The sequence below is a fragment of the Giraffa tippelskirchi genome, chromosome 12, assembly GCF_054371585.1.
Source record: "Giraffa tippelskirchi isolate mGirTip1 chromosome 12, T2T-mGirTip1v1.2.pri, whole genome shotgun sequence".
NCBI lineage: Eukaryota > Metazoa > Chordata > Mammalia > Artiodactyla > Giraffidae > Giraffa > Giraffa tippelskirchi.
In genome coordinates, this window is record NC_137286.1 from 141,018,393 (window position 1) to 141,037,260 (window position 18,868).

The following is an 18,868-nucleotide window of genomic DNA, read 5'->3' on the forward strand; positions in this document are numbered from 1 at the left end:
TGGGCTTTTGGTCCAAACTGCCCGGGTTCAAATCCTAACTCTGCTAGTTATTAGCTGTGTGACCTTAGGCAACTTGCTTAACTTTTCCGTGCCTTAGTTTCCTCATCTATAACATGAAACTAAGAATAATATCTGCATCACATGGTTGCTGTGAAATTTAAACATGTGAAAATACAAAGTTCCTGGCACTGAGGCAGTGCTCGACAACTGTGACTGTAGCTATTGTTGCTGTTCAGTTGCTAAGACTCTTTGCAACACCATGGACTGTAGCACGCCAGGCCTCCTTGTGCCTCACTATCTCCTGGAGTTTGTACCTCTACACTATACTGAGTTCCCGTTCATGTCCATGTAGCTATAAGAAGCTATATATAGACTAATTGATGGAAAGGGTCAAAGACTGAAAAAAAAAGTTTAAGCTAAATAAAGATAGACTTTGGAATATATTGTGCTTTCTGGAACTTGAAACATTAGGAAAATCAAACAGTTTTTCACATTTTCCCCATCCTCTTCTTTGGGAATAACAGAGTAAAGTCATTTAAATCCTCAAATAAATACCAGATTTGTAAATCAAGGATGAAAGTGGTTATACAGCAGTACATATTTATTGGTTGTGTCTAATTATACTGTTGGTCAATTCTGAACTTGGTACATATTTATTCTACGACTAGAAGTCAGGAGAAGTATCTACATCAATGGCACAAAGAACTTCACAACTCTTATATGAAAAGCCTATCACTGTTGCCACAAATTGAAAAGATCTGGAAGAAATGTCTACCACACTTGGACAACTATTTGCTTGTGTAGCCTCAGAACAGGAAAGAATTAAAATCCTTCCTTGATATGCTCACAGCAAGCATCGTTACATTAAAAAAATTTTTTTTTATGTGATTGACTATCCTTAGTTAAAAGCATGGGCTTGATGAACAAGAGTAAGAAGGTGAAATGCGTCAAGTGATTTTGAGATTATAAATAACAACAAGGCATTTAAATAGGTGATGTCTTTGCTTTGTAAAAAATAGACAACTTGATCCAATTTGAAAATTCTGAATGTGTGGGGCCCTACGAAAGGTCCAGATGGGATATTCTCTATTAACACCCCAACTATTGAAGTGCCAAGGTGGGCGATGCAAGAATATTTATCAATATTTACCCAGGAGCTCCCCTGCTTCACAGATGCTGCCTCTCAAAGGGTCTCTTCTCTTTCAGAGCCAAATACTCAAGCCAAGTATCCTCCATAGAACAAAAACTATGAGAATACTGATTCACATCTGTAATCTTTCAGCCATCAATAACAGAATCTTCACATATTTACATTGAGATGTTTTTGGAAATGATTATAAATGCCATAACATCCAATCTGTTTTCATATACAGCTGGGCACACAGTTGATCAGTTATTCTATCCCATTTCTTATAACTGCTTGGAGCACCAGGACTAAATTCTCTTTTAGTGTCTAGTGGTCAGGCAAATTTATGCTTAATAGTTTTATGATGATGATCGAAAGTATTATATATAGCTATGCCAAATGGCAAGCTGGTCCTGAGGCATTTCCTTTCCAAACAACCTTCATTTAATGGCTGAAGGAGAATCTAAATTCAATTTACTATACCATGCCCATCTTAATTTTACTCAAAATAATGGTATAAAAATATCCCTAGGATAATTACAGAGCAATAAAAATTTCCTTTGTTGATATTAGAGAAGGTTAAACTTAAAAGAAAAATATTTGCCAACTCAGTGTGTTAATGTATTAAAATCTTTGCTTTGAAGCTTGAACAGATTTAATATTACCTGTAAGCACATGCTTTGCCCTTATTTTTTTAATGCCGATTTAAAGAATCCCCCATACATTACTTACTTGTTTAAGCTTCTTTAGATCTTCATCAAGCTCTAAGTTGTCCAAAATAACAGCAACAAACAAACTCAGGAGGATCTATAAAATGGTTAAATAATAATGAAAAAACCCACACACCATAAATATCAAAATATTACCTATATGATCTAGAATATCTACCTAAAGTATATGCTCTATAGAATGCACTAAACACGTAGTTGTGAGTCACTGCACAGGTATTTAAAGATATTCACAATGAATACATCCAAGGAAACACATCTGTTAACTGCAATAGACAATATAAAATATTAATTTGCTCTATAAAGCTGATTTAAAATGAAAATTAAGAAAATTTTAAAATAATTCAACAATCTTACTCCTAAGACTACATCCAAAGAAAATAATCTGAAGTATTGATGAAAATCTTTATACACAAAAGTGCTTGAAAGAGTTATTTATAAAGATGGAATACTGGAAATAACACCTAACCTAGGTAAATAGCTAATACAGATAGAGATTTCTTCTGTAAAATTCTTGCAGCCACTGCAAACGTCCATTGTGGTAGCTAGTTTCCAAGATGGTGAGTTCCCGGTTCACAGTCTTGAGAGTCCCCTTCCATGCTGAATATGGTTGGTCTGTGTAGTCAATGGATTACAGAAATGATCATATGTGACTTATGAGGCTAGGCGGTAAAGGGCGTTGTGGCCTTCACCTTGCTCTCTCTTGGCTCACCCACTCTGCTGGAAGCCAGGTGCCAAATCCCGAGGACACTCAAGTGGCCCTATGGAGAGGCCCCTGTGGCAACCAGCAGAGGCCTCCGGCGAGCAGCCACGTGACTGACTCATCTCAGAAGCAGATCCCCCAGCCTGAGTAAAGCCTTCCGATGACTGTAGCCACAGCCAGAATCTTGAATGCAAACTCATGCAACGCTCTGAGCTAGAAACACCCAGCTAAGCCTGTCCTAGATTCCCGACCTGTAGCAACCACACGAGCTAACAAATGTTTATGGTTGCGATCCCCTAAGTTGTTCATAATTTGTCATATAGAAATAGATAACTAATACACTCATGAATTCCAACAGTATTGAAAACTGCTTACAATATTAAGTAAGTATATATATGTTAGAAGTGTGGGCTTCCCTGGTGGCTCAGATGGTAAAGAATCCACCTGCAATGCAGGAGACTCTGGTTCGATTCCTGGGTTGGGAAGATCCCCTGGAGAAGGGATAGGCTACCCACTCCAGTATTCTTGGGCTTCCCTGATGGCTCAGATGGTAAAGAATCTGCAAGCAATGCAGAAGACCTGGGTTTGATCTCTGAGTTGGGAAGATCCCCTGGAGGAGGGAATGGCAGCCCACTCCAGTATTCTTGCCTGGAGAATCTCCATGGACAGAGGAGCCTGGTGGGCTACAGTCCATGAGGTTGCAAAGAGCCAGACACAACTGAGCGACTAAACACAGCAGAGCACATGGTAGAAGTGCAAGCGTGTACAAGAAGAAATACTAGAGAAAATGTTAAGAGTGTGTGCAAGTGTGTACAAGAAGAAATACTAGAGAAAATGTTAAGAGCAGGTACTTTAGAAATGTTAACGGTGCCTGCTTCTGTGAAAAAATAGATTTCCATCCCCCTTTGTTGTGTTTCCCGAACTTAAAAAGAGGCATATGCTTCGTTTGGAATGGATAAATAAGGTAAAAGGAAGAAAACAAAAAAGTAGAATTTTAAAAATATTTGATTTTCAATTCCCTTTTCAACTTTGAATTCTCTAAAGTCTCACATTCATTTGATAATCTTTTCATTCCTTACAGATATTCTTCCTGTTAATTTTCTTCTTAGCAAATTATTCCCATTTGTTACTATTAGACTGTTAAGCACAAAGGTAAGAAAATCGAGGCATTTTAGTCATGATTCTCAAGCACCAGAGAGATTGTTATGCAGAAGTTAATGCCTTTTCCAAGTTTAATGAGCACAGAACAAGAGGGAAAAAAGCCTTCAACTACTTTAAAATTTTGACAGAATGTTTGGCTGAGGACAAGTGCCAGCACCCTTCATTTTAGCAGTCATATCATTTGGGATCCGACCAGAACTTAAAGAGGACACAGAATGGTCTCGACCATAGATTTCATTTAGCTTTTAAAAAATTGAAGTATAGCTGACTGATAACAATGTGTTAATTTCTGTTGTACAGCAAAGTGATTCGGTTATACATTTATATTAATATATATGGGTGCTGTGCTTAATCACTCAGTCACATCCGACTCTTGAGACCCCGTGGACTGTAGCCCGCCAGGCTCCTCTGCCCACGGAATTTCCCAGGCAAGAATACTGGGCTGGGTTATCATTTCCTCCTCCAGGGGATCTTCCCGACCCGAGGATCAAACCCGTGTCTCCTGCGTTTCCTAGACTGCAGGCAGATTCTTTACCCACTGAACTATATATATCATTCTTCTTTATATTCTTTTCCATTATGGTTTATTACAGGATATTGAATATAGGTCCCTGTGATATAGTAACAACAGTAGGACCTTGGTTTTCTTTTTTTTTAATCCATTCTATATGTAACGGTTTGTATCTATTAACCTGAAACTCCCACTCCAACCCTCCCCTACCTCCCTCTTCCTTGAAAACCACATCTGTTCTCTATTAGACCATAGATTTTTTTTTTAAAAAAATCTTGTTTATTGATGTCACCACATCCACCACATCATGAATATCTGGGCCCAGATGTATTCAGGCTTATTCTAAACCACATTGTGCTATACAGGACATTTCACAGTTCACGCCTTCTTTCACAAGTCTGGCTCTCTTCCTGTGACCTTGAGGCTGACCTTGATGTTATCACCAAAGTGCTCTCAGAGGAGAAGTCTCCCTTCTCCTCTTCCTCGCCCAGACCCAGGAAGGCCACCTGGAGGGCTCGGCTGTGAGTCTGAGCTGTCTCACACCACTTCTGTCTCTCCTGGGCACTCGAGCAGGCCCTGCTCTATGTCCTAACCTAATAAATTTTCTCCCCAGTGAAATGGCAAACACACATCTAAAAAGAAAAAAGAAATTTCCCTGATTGAAAAAGGGAAAGCCACAGTCCCCCCCTCCCTTTTCTCAGAGCATTTCCTCTGCAAAACTTGTGCTTATAAATTCTTCCTCTGCCCCTTTGAGATGTATATAAATCTTTTTAAAAGTTAAGTAAGTCTCATCGTTTTACAACGCAGGAATAGGGTTCCATCTCCCCTTCTTCATGAGAAGGTGGGAATATAACTTCGCCACCTGGATCCACGTTGCAAAACTACCTATTTATCATGGAGATATGAAGAGTTTGATTTCCCTTTGGATAAAGGCAATTCGCTATCACAGAGGGCCACCCTCAGTTACCAGGTGAATTTAGGGGGCGCTGTATTTAACAGATGGCGCCGCCAAGTCCTCTTGCTTGAGGACTGGTTGCTTGCGTCCTGAGAGCACGGCTGTCTTTGCCCTTGCCATTGTTTTGGCAGACTGCCTGTGATGCGCATTGCAGTCTTGTTTACGGCTTATTCAACAATAAAACTGTTGCTTTCCTGTCTACCTTGGCAGAGGTTTCCTGGGTTGTCAGAAGATTTTATTTTTAATTATTTCCCCACCACCAGACAGATGGCAGGCTACTTCGCCACAGTGAGGGTATGCTATTCGATTAAATTGGACTCTGTGTCAGACAGTGCCTTCAGTTCAGCCAACTCTTTGCGACCCCAGGCAGTGCCGGGTCAGGGACATAAATGCAATATCGTGCTCACTGCTATGAAGTTCACAATTGAATTAAGCAGACATGGGCTGGCAGCCTGGTGGAAAAGAGCACTGTGGTTGGAGACTTGACTGGCAAATAGGCTCTGCCAGCCATGAGCTATGCAGCCTTCCATGAGTTTCATCGCTCTCATTTGTATGATATAACAGCTATAATAATAGCTCAACAAATTGCAGCTATATTGTTGTTTCATTTAATCCTCCCCCAAGAACCCTGGTGTATGGTATGCTGTTGTTGTTTAGCTAAGCAGTCGTGCCCAACTCTTTTGAGACCCCATGGACTGTAGCCCACCAGGTTCCTCTGTCCATGGGATTCTCCAGGCAAGAATACTGGAGTAGGTTGCCATTTCCTTCTCCAGGGGATCTTCCCAACCCAGGGATCGAACCCACATCTCCTATATTGCAGGCAGATTCTTTATCACTGAGCCACTGGAGTGTGGTATAACCTATGTTAAAATACACAGACATAAACTTAGATATGCAAAACTAAAATAGTTTTCTTGATATTTTTACGGATCAATTAAATTTGTATTTAATTGAATTGAATTGAGTCCTTAAGCCCTCCGTTTGTGTTGATGGCTGAAAACTGAATCTTGCTAAATCCAATTTAGTCCTTTATAACTCAGTTACATTTGAATAAATGTCCCTTTTCTTTGTTGTTGTTTTTCAGTCACATTTCCAACTCTTTGCGACCCCATGGACTGCAGCACTCCAGTCTTCCCTGTCCTTCACCATCTCCTGGAGTTTGCTCAGATTCACACCCATTGAGTTGGTGATGCCATCTAACCATCTCATCCTCTGTTGCTCCCTTCTCTTTTTGCCTTCAATCTTTGTTTGTAGGGTTGGTTTGAGGTCAAAGATGTGATTGTCACTGGCATCTGGCTTACTGTGGTCATGTTACTGATCCTCTGTCCCCCATCAGGGGCAGTCATGGTGCTTATTTTGGGGACTCCGGGCTTTCTCTCTGCTGAACGGTTCACCACCTCAGTTCCAGGGGCCCTGCATCTAGTGGCCCCAGGCACTCCTTGGCTTGTGGCAGCATCACTCCACTCTCTGTCTTCACATGGCCTCTCCTCTTTCTCTGTGTCTTATCCTCATCCATCTCTTATAAAGTGAAAGTGTTAGTCACTCAGTTGTGTCTGACCTTTTACGACTCTATGGACTGTAGCCTGCTAGGCTCCTCTGTCCATGGAATTCTTCAGGCAAGAATACTGGAGTGGGTAGCCATGCCCTTCTCCAGGGGATCTTCCCAACCCAGGCTTCCCTGTTGGCTCAGACAGTCAAGAATCCGCCTGCAATGCAGGAGACATGGGTTCAATCTCTTATAGTCATCTGAATTTAGAGATTATCCAGATAATCCAGGATAATCACATCTCAAAATCTTTAATTTAATTGCATCTGAAAGGGCCTCCAAATAAGGTCACATTCACAGGCTTGGGAGTTAGAACATGGATATATCTTTCAGGGGTCCCCAAACAACCGCCAAGGAGCTCAGACAGTACAGAATCTGCCTGCAATGTGGGAGATGCAGGTTCAATCCCTGTGTTGGGAAAATCCCCTGGAAAAGAGAATGGCTACCCCTCCAGTATTCTTAGGGCTTCCCTGGTGGCTCAGACAGTAAAGAATCTGCTGTAGTGTGAGAGACCCAGGTTCAATCCTTGGGTTGGGAACATCCCTTGGAGAAGGGAATGGCTTACTCCAGTATTCTTGCCTGGAGAATTCCATGGACAGAGAAGCCTGGTGGGCTACAGTCTGTGGGGTCGCCAAGAGTCGGACACGACTGAGTGACTGATACTTTCACTTTCATATAAACCCCTGCTACTGTCAACTTCATTTCTGGCTCGGCCTGTTGTTCCCACACACAGGCAGTCAAGTCTCAGGGAAGGTTGGAAGTTCTGCCATTCCAGCTAGGGGCTCAGGAAGACTGGTTTTTTTTGGGGGGGGTCTTTCAGACTCTCTATCGAGACCTCTCAGACAGCTACCCAGCTCTGTGCAGGCAGCCCTGTGTCCACGTGGGGCCCCTAGCAAGGCTATCTCCCTGTCAAGTTCAGACAAGAAGTGGTTATGAGACAAGCCTTGGATGTTAACACCCCCAGGTTGGTAGCAATACTGCTGTTGCCCTGGGTGTGGCGTGCCAACTTATCATCAAAGCACTTCACTCCCAGTCTCTCTGGAGACTCTTCTGCCTCCTTCATGTTTCATCCCAGAGAACATTATTATTTATTCTCAGAAAGCAGGGATGTGAAGGGAAATGGGGACTTGGGGGGACACACAAGTGTGAAGACTTGACAACCGACAGGAAACTAAACCCAATCGGAATCTCCCAGCTTCAGTTCTGTGCCAGCCGAGCCATTTTGATTTCCGAGAGCTGATCTAGGCAGATGGGTCTGAGGGTGGGGGGCTCTTCTGAAGGCTGCTCATTAGGATTGTGAGGGGCTGGTAGAGAGTCTGGCACGGTGCTACCAAAATGCCAAGGAGAAGGGGGGTGCTGTCAGGAAGAGAGCTGTGAGAAAGGCTTTTCAGGTCGCATAAGCAAAGACGGGGCCTTGGGGCTAGGTGGGGGCCTGGTGGGCAGGTGAGCCCGGCCCAGGCATCGCTGCCTGGAGGAGGCTGGGCGAGACCGAGAGCCGGGCTGAGGGGCTGGGTAGTGTGCTCGAATGCCACCAAGGGAGGTTGGGAGGAGTGACAGCGAGGCTGTAATAATCAGGAGGGGATGACATTCTTCTCTTCTCTGTTAAATTTTCCCTTTCAGAAGTTCCCTCTCTCTTTCTTTTTTAAAATGCATGTAATGCAGTTATTTTAAAGTGGATCACTGAATAGTAACTAAACAGTGTTAAGTGCAGTTTGACAAAAGTTATTAAATATGTAACGTTTTGTTACTTTATTTAAAAAATGGTAGATATGATACATCTTTTTTGGAGGAAAGAGAAAATAAAGCTACCCCGAGGGCAGAGGCACAGAGCAAAAGCTGGGGGATTCTAGCTGTATTTTGTCATCTTCGTGGAGGTAAGAGTTTGGTTTTCGTGGACGAGAGAAGGCAAGACTCAAAAAGGAGATGCTTTGGCTTTGCTAGAAAACATGCTGAAGAGGCTTTGTAGGCAGAAACCTCTTGGAAGGTTCTGATAACAAATTTAAGAACAATATATGAGAACATTTAAAGTGTGCTTTAAACTATCATGAACTAAACCTTCACACTCTCGTTAAACTGGCTCAATGGACATGAATTTGAGCGAATTCGGGGAGGCAGGAGAGGACAGAGGAGCCTGGCAGGCTGCAGTCCACGGGGTCACAAAGAGTTGGCCACAACGGAGTGACTGACAACAACATCGTTAACCCTAAGTTCACTAATGTCTTTGAATGTTCAGGCTTTGCTGATTCGTTAACACAACAACGTGATGGCAAAAACAGAAACCATATTTAAAAATGTGTGCGGAGCTCAAGTTTTCTCCTGAAGCTCTGTGTGTACACGGACATTGATCGATCCTTGTCGCCGTGCCCCTGAGGTGGAGGGCATGGTGCTGAGGTGACATCTGGACACTCAGGGTCTGGCTTGGACTCTCTCTGGAGTGGAAGTAGAAGATGCCAGAGAGGCTTGAGCCTGGAGCTGAGCGTGAGGAGGTGAGAATTACTTTGCAGTTCTTTTCTCAGACTCTAAAAAGGTGGCAGTAACCACTGCGGTAAAGAAACAGAAGTGAAGGGAGGTGGCGGCTTGGGTCTCGTCGTCTTTAATGTACATCGTCAGCGAGACGTCTTTTTCCTGCAGACCCAGGGCTGTGCGGGCGTGGACTGAGGGAGCAGGCTGCCTCTGGGTTGGCCATTCCTCTTTCCCCCAGGGATAGTCGGAGCGGGGGACAGAGCCGAATTCTGAAAGCAAGAACCTTGCCTCATCCTCTCAGCGCTGCTTTTTGTTGCTGTCTGCTCTGTTTTCATAGAAAGCTGAGCTAAGGCTCGTTACTAATCTGAGGGCACTACACTGATGTCTGAATCTTATTTTCAGCCACTGTCTGTCTACTACCAGTGCCACCTGCATGGTGATGAAAGGCTTTCCATAACCATTAAAAGGGACGTCCCAGGTGGCTCAGTGGTAAAGAGCCCCCCTTCCAATGCAGGAGACAGAAGAGACGCAGGTTAGATCCTGGCGCAGGCAGATCCCCCGGAGAAGGACGTGGCAACCCAGTCCCGTCTTCTTGCCTGGAGAATCCCATGGACAGAGGGACCTGGCGGGCTACAGTTCATGGGGTCACTGAAGCGACTTAACACACAACCATTAAGTGAGATTCACAGGTTTATATTCAATGCTACCGATATAATAAAGAATTTTTAGAGGGATTTGTCACACTGAATTACAAGAGCATCATCATTTGCAGTGAAACCCTTTTCCCTTTTTGCTTTGCCAGTTCTCAACTATGCAACCTGTTGTGTGTGTTACATATTTTTTATAACTTATATAATATTTAAATTTATAATGGGGCATGGAAATCTAAATCACTATTTTTTCTTCCAGATGCAATTTCAGGGGGAAAAAAGGCTCATGATATATCCCTTCATTTCATCTTGAGCTTTGTTAAATAAAGCACACATGTACTCTCAACAGAGTGGTATTCAGTACGTGCAGTGCTTTAAAACAAGAAATTCAAATTCACATCTATATTTTCACGCATTGGCTACTCACTACTTGCAACAGGTCTGTAACATCACATTATATTAATATGCAACATGTGTATTTGTCCTACCATGTAATATACAATGACTATTAATAATATATCCATTTCCTTATTTTACGATCAATACTGATACATTATGAATCACTGATCTTAATGAAAAAGTAGAGAATAACGATTTGTCCAGGTATCTAATTCTTGAATTTTTCTGAGATTATAACACCTGTGCTTAAGATATTTTCAGCACAGACCATGCATTCAGTGTAGGAAATAACACAAATCAGATCTCTGCAACCCCGGCAAGTCTCCTTCCTAGAATTTTTATGAATGATGTAGCCGCCTCTTGGTGGGACATTGACTCTCCAGCTCAGTGGGCTTCCAAAGCAATGTCTCCCATCCCCATGTGGTAGCAGGCATTCAGTTACTGTGATTCCTTGAAAGTGAAAGTGAAAGTCGCTCAGTTGTGTCTGACTCTTTGTGACCCCATGGACTGTAAGGAATTCTCTAGGCCAGAATGCTGGAGTGGGTAGCCGTTCCTTTCTCCAGGGGATCTTCCCAACCCAGGGATTGAACCCAGCTCTCTCGCATTGCGGGAGGATTCTTCACCAACTGAGCCATAACGGAAGCCCAGGAATACCGGAGTGGGCAGCCTATCCCTTCTCCAGCGGATCTTCCTGACACAGGAATCGAACCGGGGTCTCCTGCATTGCAGGTGGATTCTTTACCAACTGAGCTATCAGGGAAGTGATTTCTTAGGACTTCTCTTCTATAACTCCTCTCGCTACTAAAAAAGTCAGGTGCACCTGAGCTGAGGCATTTGCTAGGTTTAGGTGTTATACTTTGAACCACAGACGATTAACTTGCTTTTCTTCCATTTACCTACAACGCATTTAGTGAAATTCAGCCAGTGAAGCAGTGTGTTCTTTACTGTCCTATGTCCTCCAGGTTTGCTGTGACATGACCCCCCTGCACAGCACATGAGGGTTCTCGCTCTTTCCATCGCAGGGAGAGGCTAGGTTAGCATGACTCAGGCTGCTCCAAGTTACACTATATTTTCTCAAGAGAGTGGCTTCACCATCTTAGAATGGCTTTTCATGATTGAGAATTTCCATCTCTGTTGCTTCATATCCTATTTTGAATTCTCTCCAACTGCGTATAGTTCTGCACCCACCCTCTTTCCTTTTTCATTTCCATTTCTTTTCTAAAGTTTCCTTATGATTTTCTTTTCCTTTTTATATAGCTTAATGTCACCTTTAGCTGAAATGTCACCTTTAATCTTATTTCCTTCTCTACGGTGAACTTCATTAGTAACTTCTTTTTAAATTATTTTCAAGGATACAGTAGAAACACAGCAGGAATCTGGGCAATACTCTATCATATTGCAGTTTGCTTTTCCCTTTTTTTTTTTTTTACCCATTTCTTTTCCTCATTACCTTTTTACCATAATCACACTATCCTAAGCTGCCTTGCAGGCTGTAGTTGGAAACAATTTCATTTTTCATATAGGTCAATGAAAAGTCAAATGTCATCAGAGCAATGTAAAATGAGAAATGTTCAACACAGATGCACTTTTAAATGAATTCTATAAAATCAAGTTATTTAATTTACACTTTGGAAGGCCCATTTTTGTCAGCAAAACATGACTATTCTCTGAAAGCTGCCACTACAGAAGCAAAATCAAGAGATTGCTGTGTTAACGTAAGCACTTCAAAGGTAACAAAAAGACTGTCCACAATGAGCGCTTAATTACATTTTCTCTCTTTCAGTATTCACATCACAAGGCTTTCCTTTGAAACAATAATAAAGGGAAAAACACTGAAAAATAAGGAGTCTTTCAACTGCTTAAGTATTTTACCATTCTTATCCCCAAATCATTGACAAAAGTGGGGTGGAAATATGGATTTCATAAGCATTGGGCAAATTGCAATCAGTCACGGACAGAAATTCAGAATACATACCTGGTGGATGAGGGAGACATTTTACAGAACAGTAGATAATGGTTATAAATACGCGTCTGCTGTACACTTAAGCCTGATTTTCATTGTGGGCTGACAAATTGGTGCCCCCAGGGGGCGATGGAAGAGCCTGCTGTTTCCTATTCCAGAAACTGCAGCCAAACCTTTTTTTTTTTTCTTCATCTGCTTGGCACAGGCCTGTTTGTCCCTGAGAAGACTAAATCAGGCTGTGTGGCTCCACGGGCCAGTGTGGATAAAAATTAAGTCAGAGTATGTATATGTATGTAAACTTTTTTTTTCTTTTTTGCAATTTGGGTTAAAATGCTTTGTAGTATTTTACAAAGACAAAAAACTCATACAACTTAGCAAAAATGTTCTTTTTAAGCCAAATTCAAGCCTAAAGACAGGCTTATGAAATCGAGATTTTAACTGACAAATGTTCAGGTTGAAAGGGTAGGGACGCACATATAACACAGGCTATCACCTCCATGCACATATTTGTGTGTTGGTCCAAGAACAATCTCCAGCTGTTTTACTGCCAATATTTAAAAAATTTCAGATCAGGTTGATCTGGAATGATCAGGAAGCAAATGTTTATCATGTGTATCAAAAACTCAGCACACCTGAGTGTCTCTTATCACAGCTTTTATCTATGGTTGGTTTGTGTTTACTAGTACAACTTCTGTACCAGTTGTAGGCTCAGAGAGCACAGATTAAGCCTTCCCAAGAAGGCCAGGATGCAGGCTAGTACTTATACAGACTGCCTGAGATTCAGGAAAACTGTGCTGAATCAAACTGGGCTGACTTGATAGACCTCATGAAAATAACTGTCAGTCTGAGGACATATAGGAGCATAAAGCAATTGTCGATAATGCTTAAGGGAATCTCCAGTGACCTGGGGAAATGACTTCAGTCTCCAGACTTTTTGGGTATAAAATTAACACATGCACTTTTGAAAATTTAGTTTTAGAATGTGCTATGGAGCCATTTAGAGGCTTCCCTGATAGCTCAGTTGGTAAAGAATCTGCCTGCAGTGCAGGAGACCCCAGTTAGATTCCTCGGTTGGGAAGATCTGCTGGAAAAGGGATAGGCTACCCACTCCAGTATTCTTGGGCTTCCCAGTGGCTCAGCTGGTAGCTCTGGGTTGGGAAGATCTCTTGGAGAAGGGAAAGGCTATCTACTCCAGTATTCTGGCCTAGAGAATTCCGTGGACTGTATAGTCCAAGGGATCGCAAAGAGTTGGACACAACTAAGCGACTTTCACTTTCACTTTCATGGAGCCATTTGGTCAGCAACAAGGATCCCAGATTCTACCTTCTGGTATATACCCTAAAGGGCTTCCTTTGTGGCTCAGCAGTAAAGAATCTGCCTGCAAGGCAGGAGATTCAGTTTCAGTCCCTACGTGGGGGAAGTTTCCCTGGAGAAGGAAATTGCAACCCACTCCAGTATTCTTGCCTGGGAAATCCCATGGACAGAGGAACCTGGTGAGCTGCAGCCCATGGGATTGCAAGAGTCGAACACGACTTAGCGACTAAACCAAATACCCTAAAAAACTCTTGCACAACTGGACACAAAATACAAATGTATTCACTGAAACATGTAAGAGTAAAATATTGGAAAGCCACCTAAGTTGTGTCTCTAGGAAGGGAACTGAGAAGCAAATATGGCATGTTCAGCCAATGGACTGCTACTGTATGACTATATACATTAATGCCTGAATTAACTTTATGTGTATTGAGATGAAAAGATTTCAAAAACAAGATTTGGTTAAAAACTTACCAAGAATATATGTATTGGTCCTATTTGTTTTGAAAATTGCTACTCCTAATCATTTGTAAGGAGGGAAAAGTGAAAGGGTTAGTCGCTCAGTCATGTCTGACTCTTTGTGACCCTATGGACTGTAGCCTGCCAGGCTCCTCTGTCCATGGAATTCTCCAGGCAAGAATACTGGAATGGGTTGCCATTCCCTTCTCCAGGGGATCTTCCTGACCCAGGGATCGAACCCGGGTCTCCTGCATTGTAAGTGGATTCTTTACTATCTGAGCCACCAGGGAAGCCCTTGTAAGGAGGGAAACACATGATCAAAACATAGCTTGGCCTCAGCATGGGGTGGAGTTATAGCGGTGAGAGGAGTGTACGGGCATCCCTTCCAGACTGGGCCAGCCATGCACTGGAGCAGTGCTCCTCAAACTGAAAATATCATATTGATTTTAAAAACCAAGGGTGTAAAAATGTCTGTAGATGATTTAAAACATTGTATATTTTAATGGGTATGTAAAAGTGTGGAAAACTACTGCAGATCATTGATTTTAAGATGCACATTTATTTTCACATTTTAACAATCTGAAATTGGGATGTATCTTGCAATCTATGTGTGTACTTTAACTGTACTTTGTTTGTTAATATTACACCAAATATGAGTCTTTTAAAGTTGATAGATTGAAGATAAAAGGAGAATGGGGTGGCAGAGGATGAGATGGTTAGACAGCATCGCCGACTCAAGGGACATGAATTTGAGCAAACTCCGGGAGATAGTGGAGGACAGAGGAGTCTGGCCTACTGCAGTCCATGGGGTCGCAAAGAACTGGACGTGAATTAGTGACTGAACACCACCAACAACAAAGTTGACAGTATGCCAAATTTAGTAAACTACGATTTAAAAACTGGAAGATGGATTCATCCCAAATTCATCAAAGTCATTGCCTGGGAGAATGGGTGTGGGGAAGACCAAAAGAGAGACAAACTTGGGCATAAATGATGCTTTAAACTGATTAATAATACTTTACTTTTACAAATTAAAAACACCTGAAATAACATTTTAGCATTTATTAAGATATAGCTTGAAATGTACATACACCATCTTATTTAAACTTGAAAAAACTCACGGTTGGTGATCCTTACGATCGTCTTCTTAGACCATGGCTAAAGCACCCTCAAAAATACAAGCTCACCTCACATGTACTTGGCAGCCTTGGAAGCTAGATGTGCCGGGGTCTTATTACTCTCACTTTCAGATATAACACAACAAACAGATAAGGGAAGTTGTCTGACTCTTCCACAGTCATACATCTAGAGACCGGCAGAGACAGATACTGAATCTAGATTTTTGGACTTCAAGTCTGCAGTCTTGAACTACTCCACTATATTTAACAGACTGCCCTCACTGACGTGTGTGTGTGTGTGTTCGCGCTCAGTCATGTCCAGTTCTTTGTGACCCCATGGACTGTAGTCCACCAGGCTCCTCTGTCCATCGGGTTCTGCAGGCAACAATATTGGAGCCAGTTGCCATGCTCTCCTCCAGGGCATCGTCCTGACCCACGGACGGAATCTGCGTCTTCTGCACTGGCTGGCAGATTCTTTACCACTGTACTACCTGGTAGACTTTTAAATTCTCAACTGCTTTAGAGATTCGAAAAAATTATGAACAAAAGAACAAACGCTTTCAATTTTCAGTTTTAAAATTTTTGAAAAATTACAATGAGTGTTTTGGGCAGACACTTAAATCAGTAGAATGAAGGTGTAGAATTAAATACAAGTTTTCAGGCTATGTTCTGTGGATTCCTAAAGGCTTCAGTGAGTCTCAGAAGTCCCTGGAAGTACTTCAGGGTTCCACAATCAAAGTCACGTTTTTGGCACAATAAGGAAAATTCAGACTGTCCAAGAAATCTGTTACCAGATTTAATATTTCATTTCACTATATTAGTGATTCCTGTAGAAATCCTCTTGAGAAAAATTACTTTGCTAACTAATTTACTAGGCTAGATCATTTTTCTTCCTGCTTATAGATTACTGTGTTAGTCTCTGATTTAAGAATCAAATCTCTGCAGGGCTGACAGCATGAGATTATATTGTTTTAACAGAATAACAATTAAACAGATTATTCCCATACATAGATGATTTCAACCATCTATCCTGAATTTAACCAATGATCAACAGTCTCCAAGGTATGCCATAGTTTTAAAGGAACTTAAACACATGTGTGCATGCTAAGTTGCTTCAATCATGTCTGATTCTTTGCGACCCCACGGACAGGTAGTCCGCCAGGCTCCTCTGTCTATGGGATTCTCCAGGTAAGAATACTGGAGTGGGTTGCCATTTCCTCCTTCAGGGGATCTTCCCAGGGATCCAACTTGCCTGTCTTATGTCTCCTGCACTGGGAGGAGGGTTCTTTACCACTAGCGTCACCTGGGAAACCCACTGAAACACATAGTAACTGCTTAATAAAAACTAGTTGAGTTTGTAAGTGAATGGATGAATAAATGAGTGACACAGGTCCTGAGAAGGAGGATGCAAAGACCCCAGGGCCAAGGGTCTGCCAACACAGGTGCAGCCAGATTTGTCTCTAGAGGCCTGACATCCATTCCTATCGATCAGTGTTCTTTGTGTGTATGTGTGAGAGTATTTTTAAAGTCATCGCATGTCAAAAAATGCCAGTATTATTTCTACGTGATTCCACTCTTTGAGCCCAGGACCTTTCTCCATATCACAATGTATCCTCATACACCTTTTGATGGACATGTCTGTGTTTTTGTTTGTTTGTTTTAAAGATTTTTTTTTTTTTTTTAATGTGGACCATTTTTAAAGTCTTTATTGAATTTGTTAAATTACTGCTTCTGCTTCATGTTTTTGGTATTTGGGCTGTGAGGCATGCAGGATCTTAGCTCCCCAACCAGGGATTGAACCCAAACCCTCTGCACTGAAGGGCGAAATCTCTACCACTGGACCACCAGAGAAGTCCCCAGTCTTCGACTGGAAGGCCTTTGCATATAGCAAATGTGATGTCTAGTCTAATATACGTAGTTTGTCCAGCACTTACTATATTCATAGATTTTAGAATTGGAAGGGGCCTTAGGGATCGCATGTATTTTATTTTAGTGGCTCTTGGGGAGAGGTCTGATTTGCTGCAGACGTGTTCAGTGACGATGCCAAGTTTCATAATCTAAGGAAGCGGCAATAAACAGTTGCAAGATTGTTGTGGTCCTTTAATGGACCGGAACTTGCGGGTACAGAGTCGACTGATAAGAAAGTAAAAGAAGGAAGAAAAGAGGCTGATATTCCCTGGTTTACACAGTATGCCGACATAACTCTAGGACAAAGAGCTAGCACCGTCTACGTAGGCTCAGGGCGCCCTCTCGGAGAGGTCTTGAAAGCCCGGGCAAATAAATAGACACGGTGGACACCTGTGCTCCGTGGAAGCAGCCTGAAAGGGAGAGAGGGAGAGAGCGAAAGGGAGAGAGGGAGAGAGCGAAAGAGAAAGAGAGAGAGAGAGAGAGAGCGAGTGAGAGTGCGAGAGAGAGAAAATGAGGAAAGACATGGGGACCATTGCTCTGGTGGAACAAAGGCATTTATTCAACATATTGTGGGCATATATATACTCTCTTACCAGATAGCCCTCTTTAGCAGAGATAGGGATCAGAAATCTAACAAGTCATCTAGAAAGCCAGAGGCTAGAATTATTCTCTAGAGAGGGGGTTGTAAAAGTAACTTTACATATCAGAAAGGAGACTTGTAAATGGCTGCTGTTCACCATATGGAATTTCCATACTAATGAGATACATGAATTTCTATTATCCCCGAAAGAAAGCCAGCTTGCCAGCTCTCTGGCACCTGTATTCAGGTGCTGTTAAGGAACATAAAATTCATGCAAGACTGAAAACAGCACACAGGAAGCCTCCTGTTAAATGTATCCTGACACAAGATCATGGGCTTTGAGACCAGGCTGGCCTGGGAATGTTCTGGCTCTAGTGTTTATCCTCTTTGTGACACTGGGCAAATTAACTCCTCAGTTTCATCATCTGTAAAGTGGGACCATTACCTAACCTGACTGTCCCAAATATGAGGAATAAAATTCTTATAAAGCATTTTGCCACTCAATAAAGAGTAGCAGTTGTTTTTATTTCATATGTTCCTAATGAAGGGTAACACTCTGCATCTTTCCTTTGGAACTTTTAGCACAATATGAGAGCTTAAATTTGATTCTTATATACAAATGTATTATGTGGAGATGTTTATCTGGCATTAGAAAAACCTAAGGATTATATCCTTTTAGGATGTAGGCCACATTTCGTAATTTTTTTCTTTTCTTTTTAATAGACATACATGGAAGAGTAAAATCTGCTTGTGTGACAGAGGAAAGCTTTTCCTGAATTTTGGTATTTAGTTTTTATCACGCCTTTTCCAACATTCACAGCCATGTGTTTCATTTTTCCCCTTGTGTTTCTTTTAGTCACACAAATGCAGTAACACTGAGCTGGTTTCTAATTAACTGACTGCACCCTGAGGTCTCCAGCTTCTGTTTTCAGTTTAATTACAGCTGTGAAGAGGCTGCAACAAAACAAAAGAGAGTGTCTCTACATGATAAAGAAAAAATAACAATGTAGTTCTGGTTTGATTCTTAGATCACCGAGGGTGTGGATGTGTACAGATGGTTAAGTCAGTACACAGACTTGGAACTTCCATTTGTTCTGTCTCTTTTTCCCTCATGCAAGCTGCTTGACTTTGATGGAGACAGCTTCTTACTTAAATCTGAAATCTAGTTCCTCAAGTAGTTCTTTGATTCATAGACAGAATGGGAGGGACTCTCATCCAATGGGACTACTCTACCTCGGTTCTCTGGTTCTGAAGTTGACCACAGATCAAAAACCTGTCGATGTT

At 42.0% G+C, this 18,868-nt stretch overlaps 1 protein-coding gene across 1 annotated transcript in view; it reads right to left on the bottom strand.

The window, feature by feature from the left end:
• The window catches only part of NALCN (sodium leak channel, non-selective), a 279,073-nt gene that overhangs the window by 107,634 nt on the left and 152,571 nt on the right, over nucleotides 1–18,868 (bottom strand). Inside the window, exon 15 of the mRNA XM_081546675.1 lies at nucleotides 1,859–1,933. Coding sequence (XP_081402801.1) covers nucleotides 1,859–1,933 — 75 coding nt within the window. The remainder of the gene's footprint in view (nucleotides 1–1,858; nucleotides 1,934–18,868) is intronic.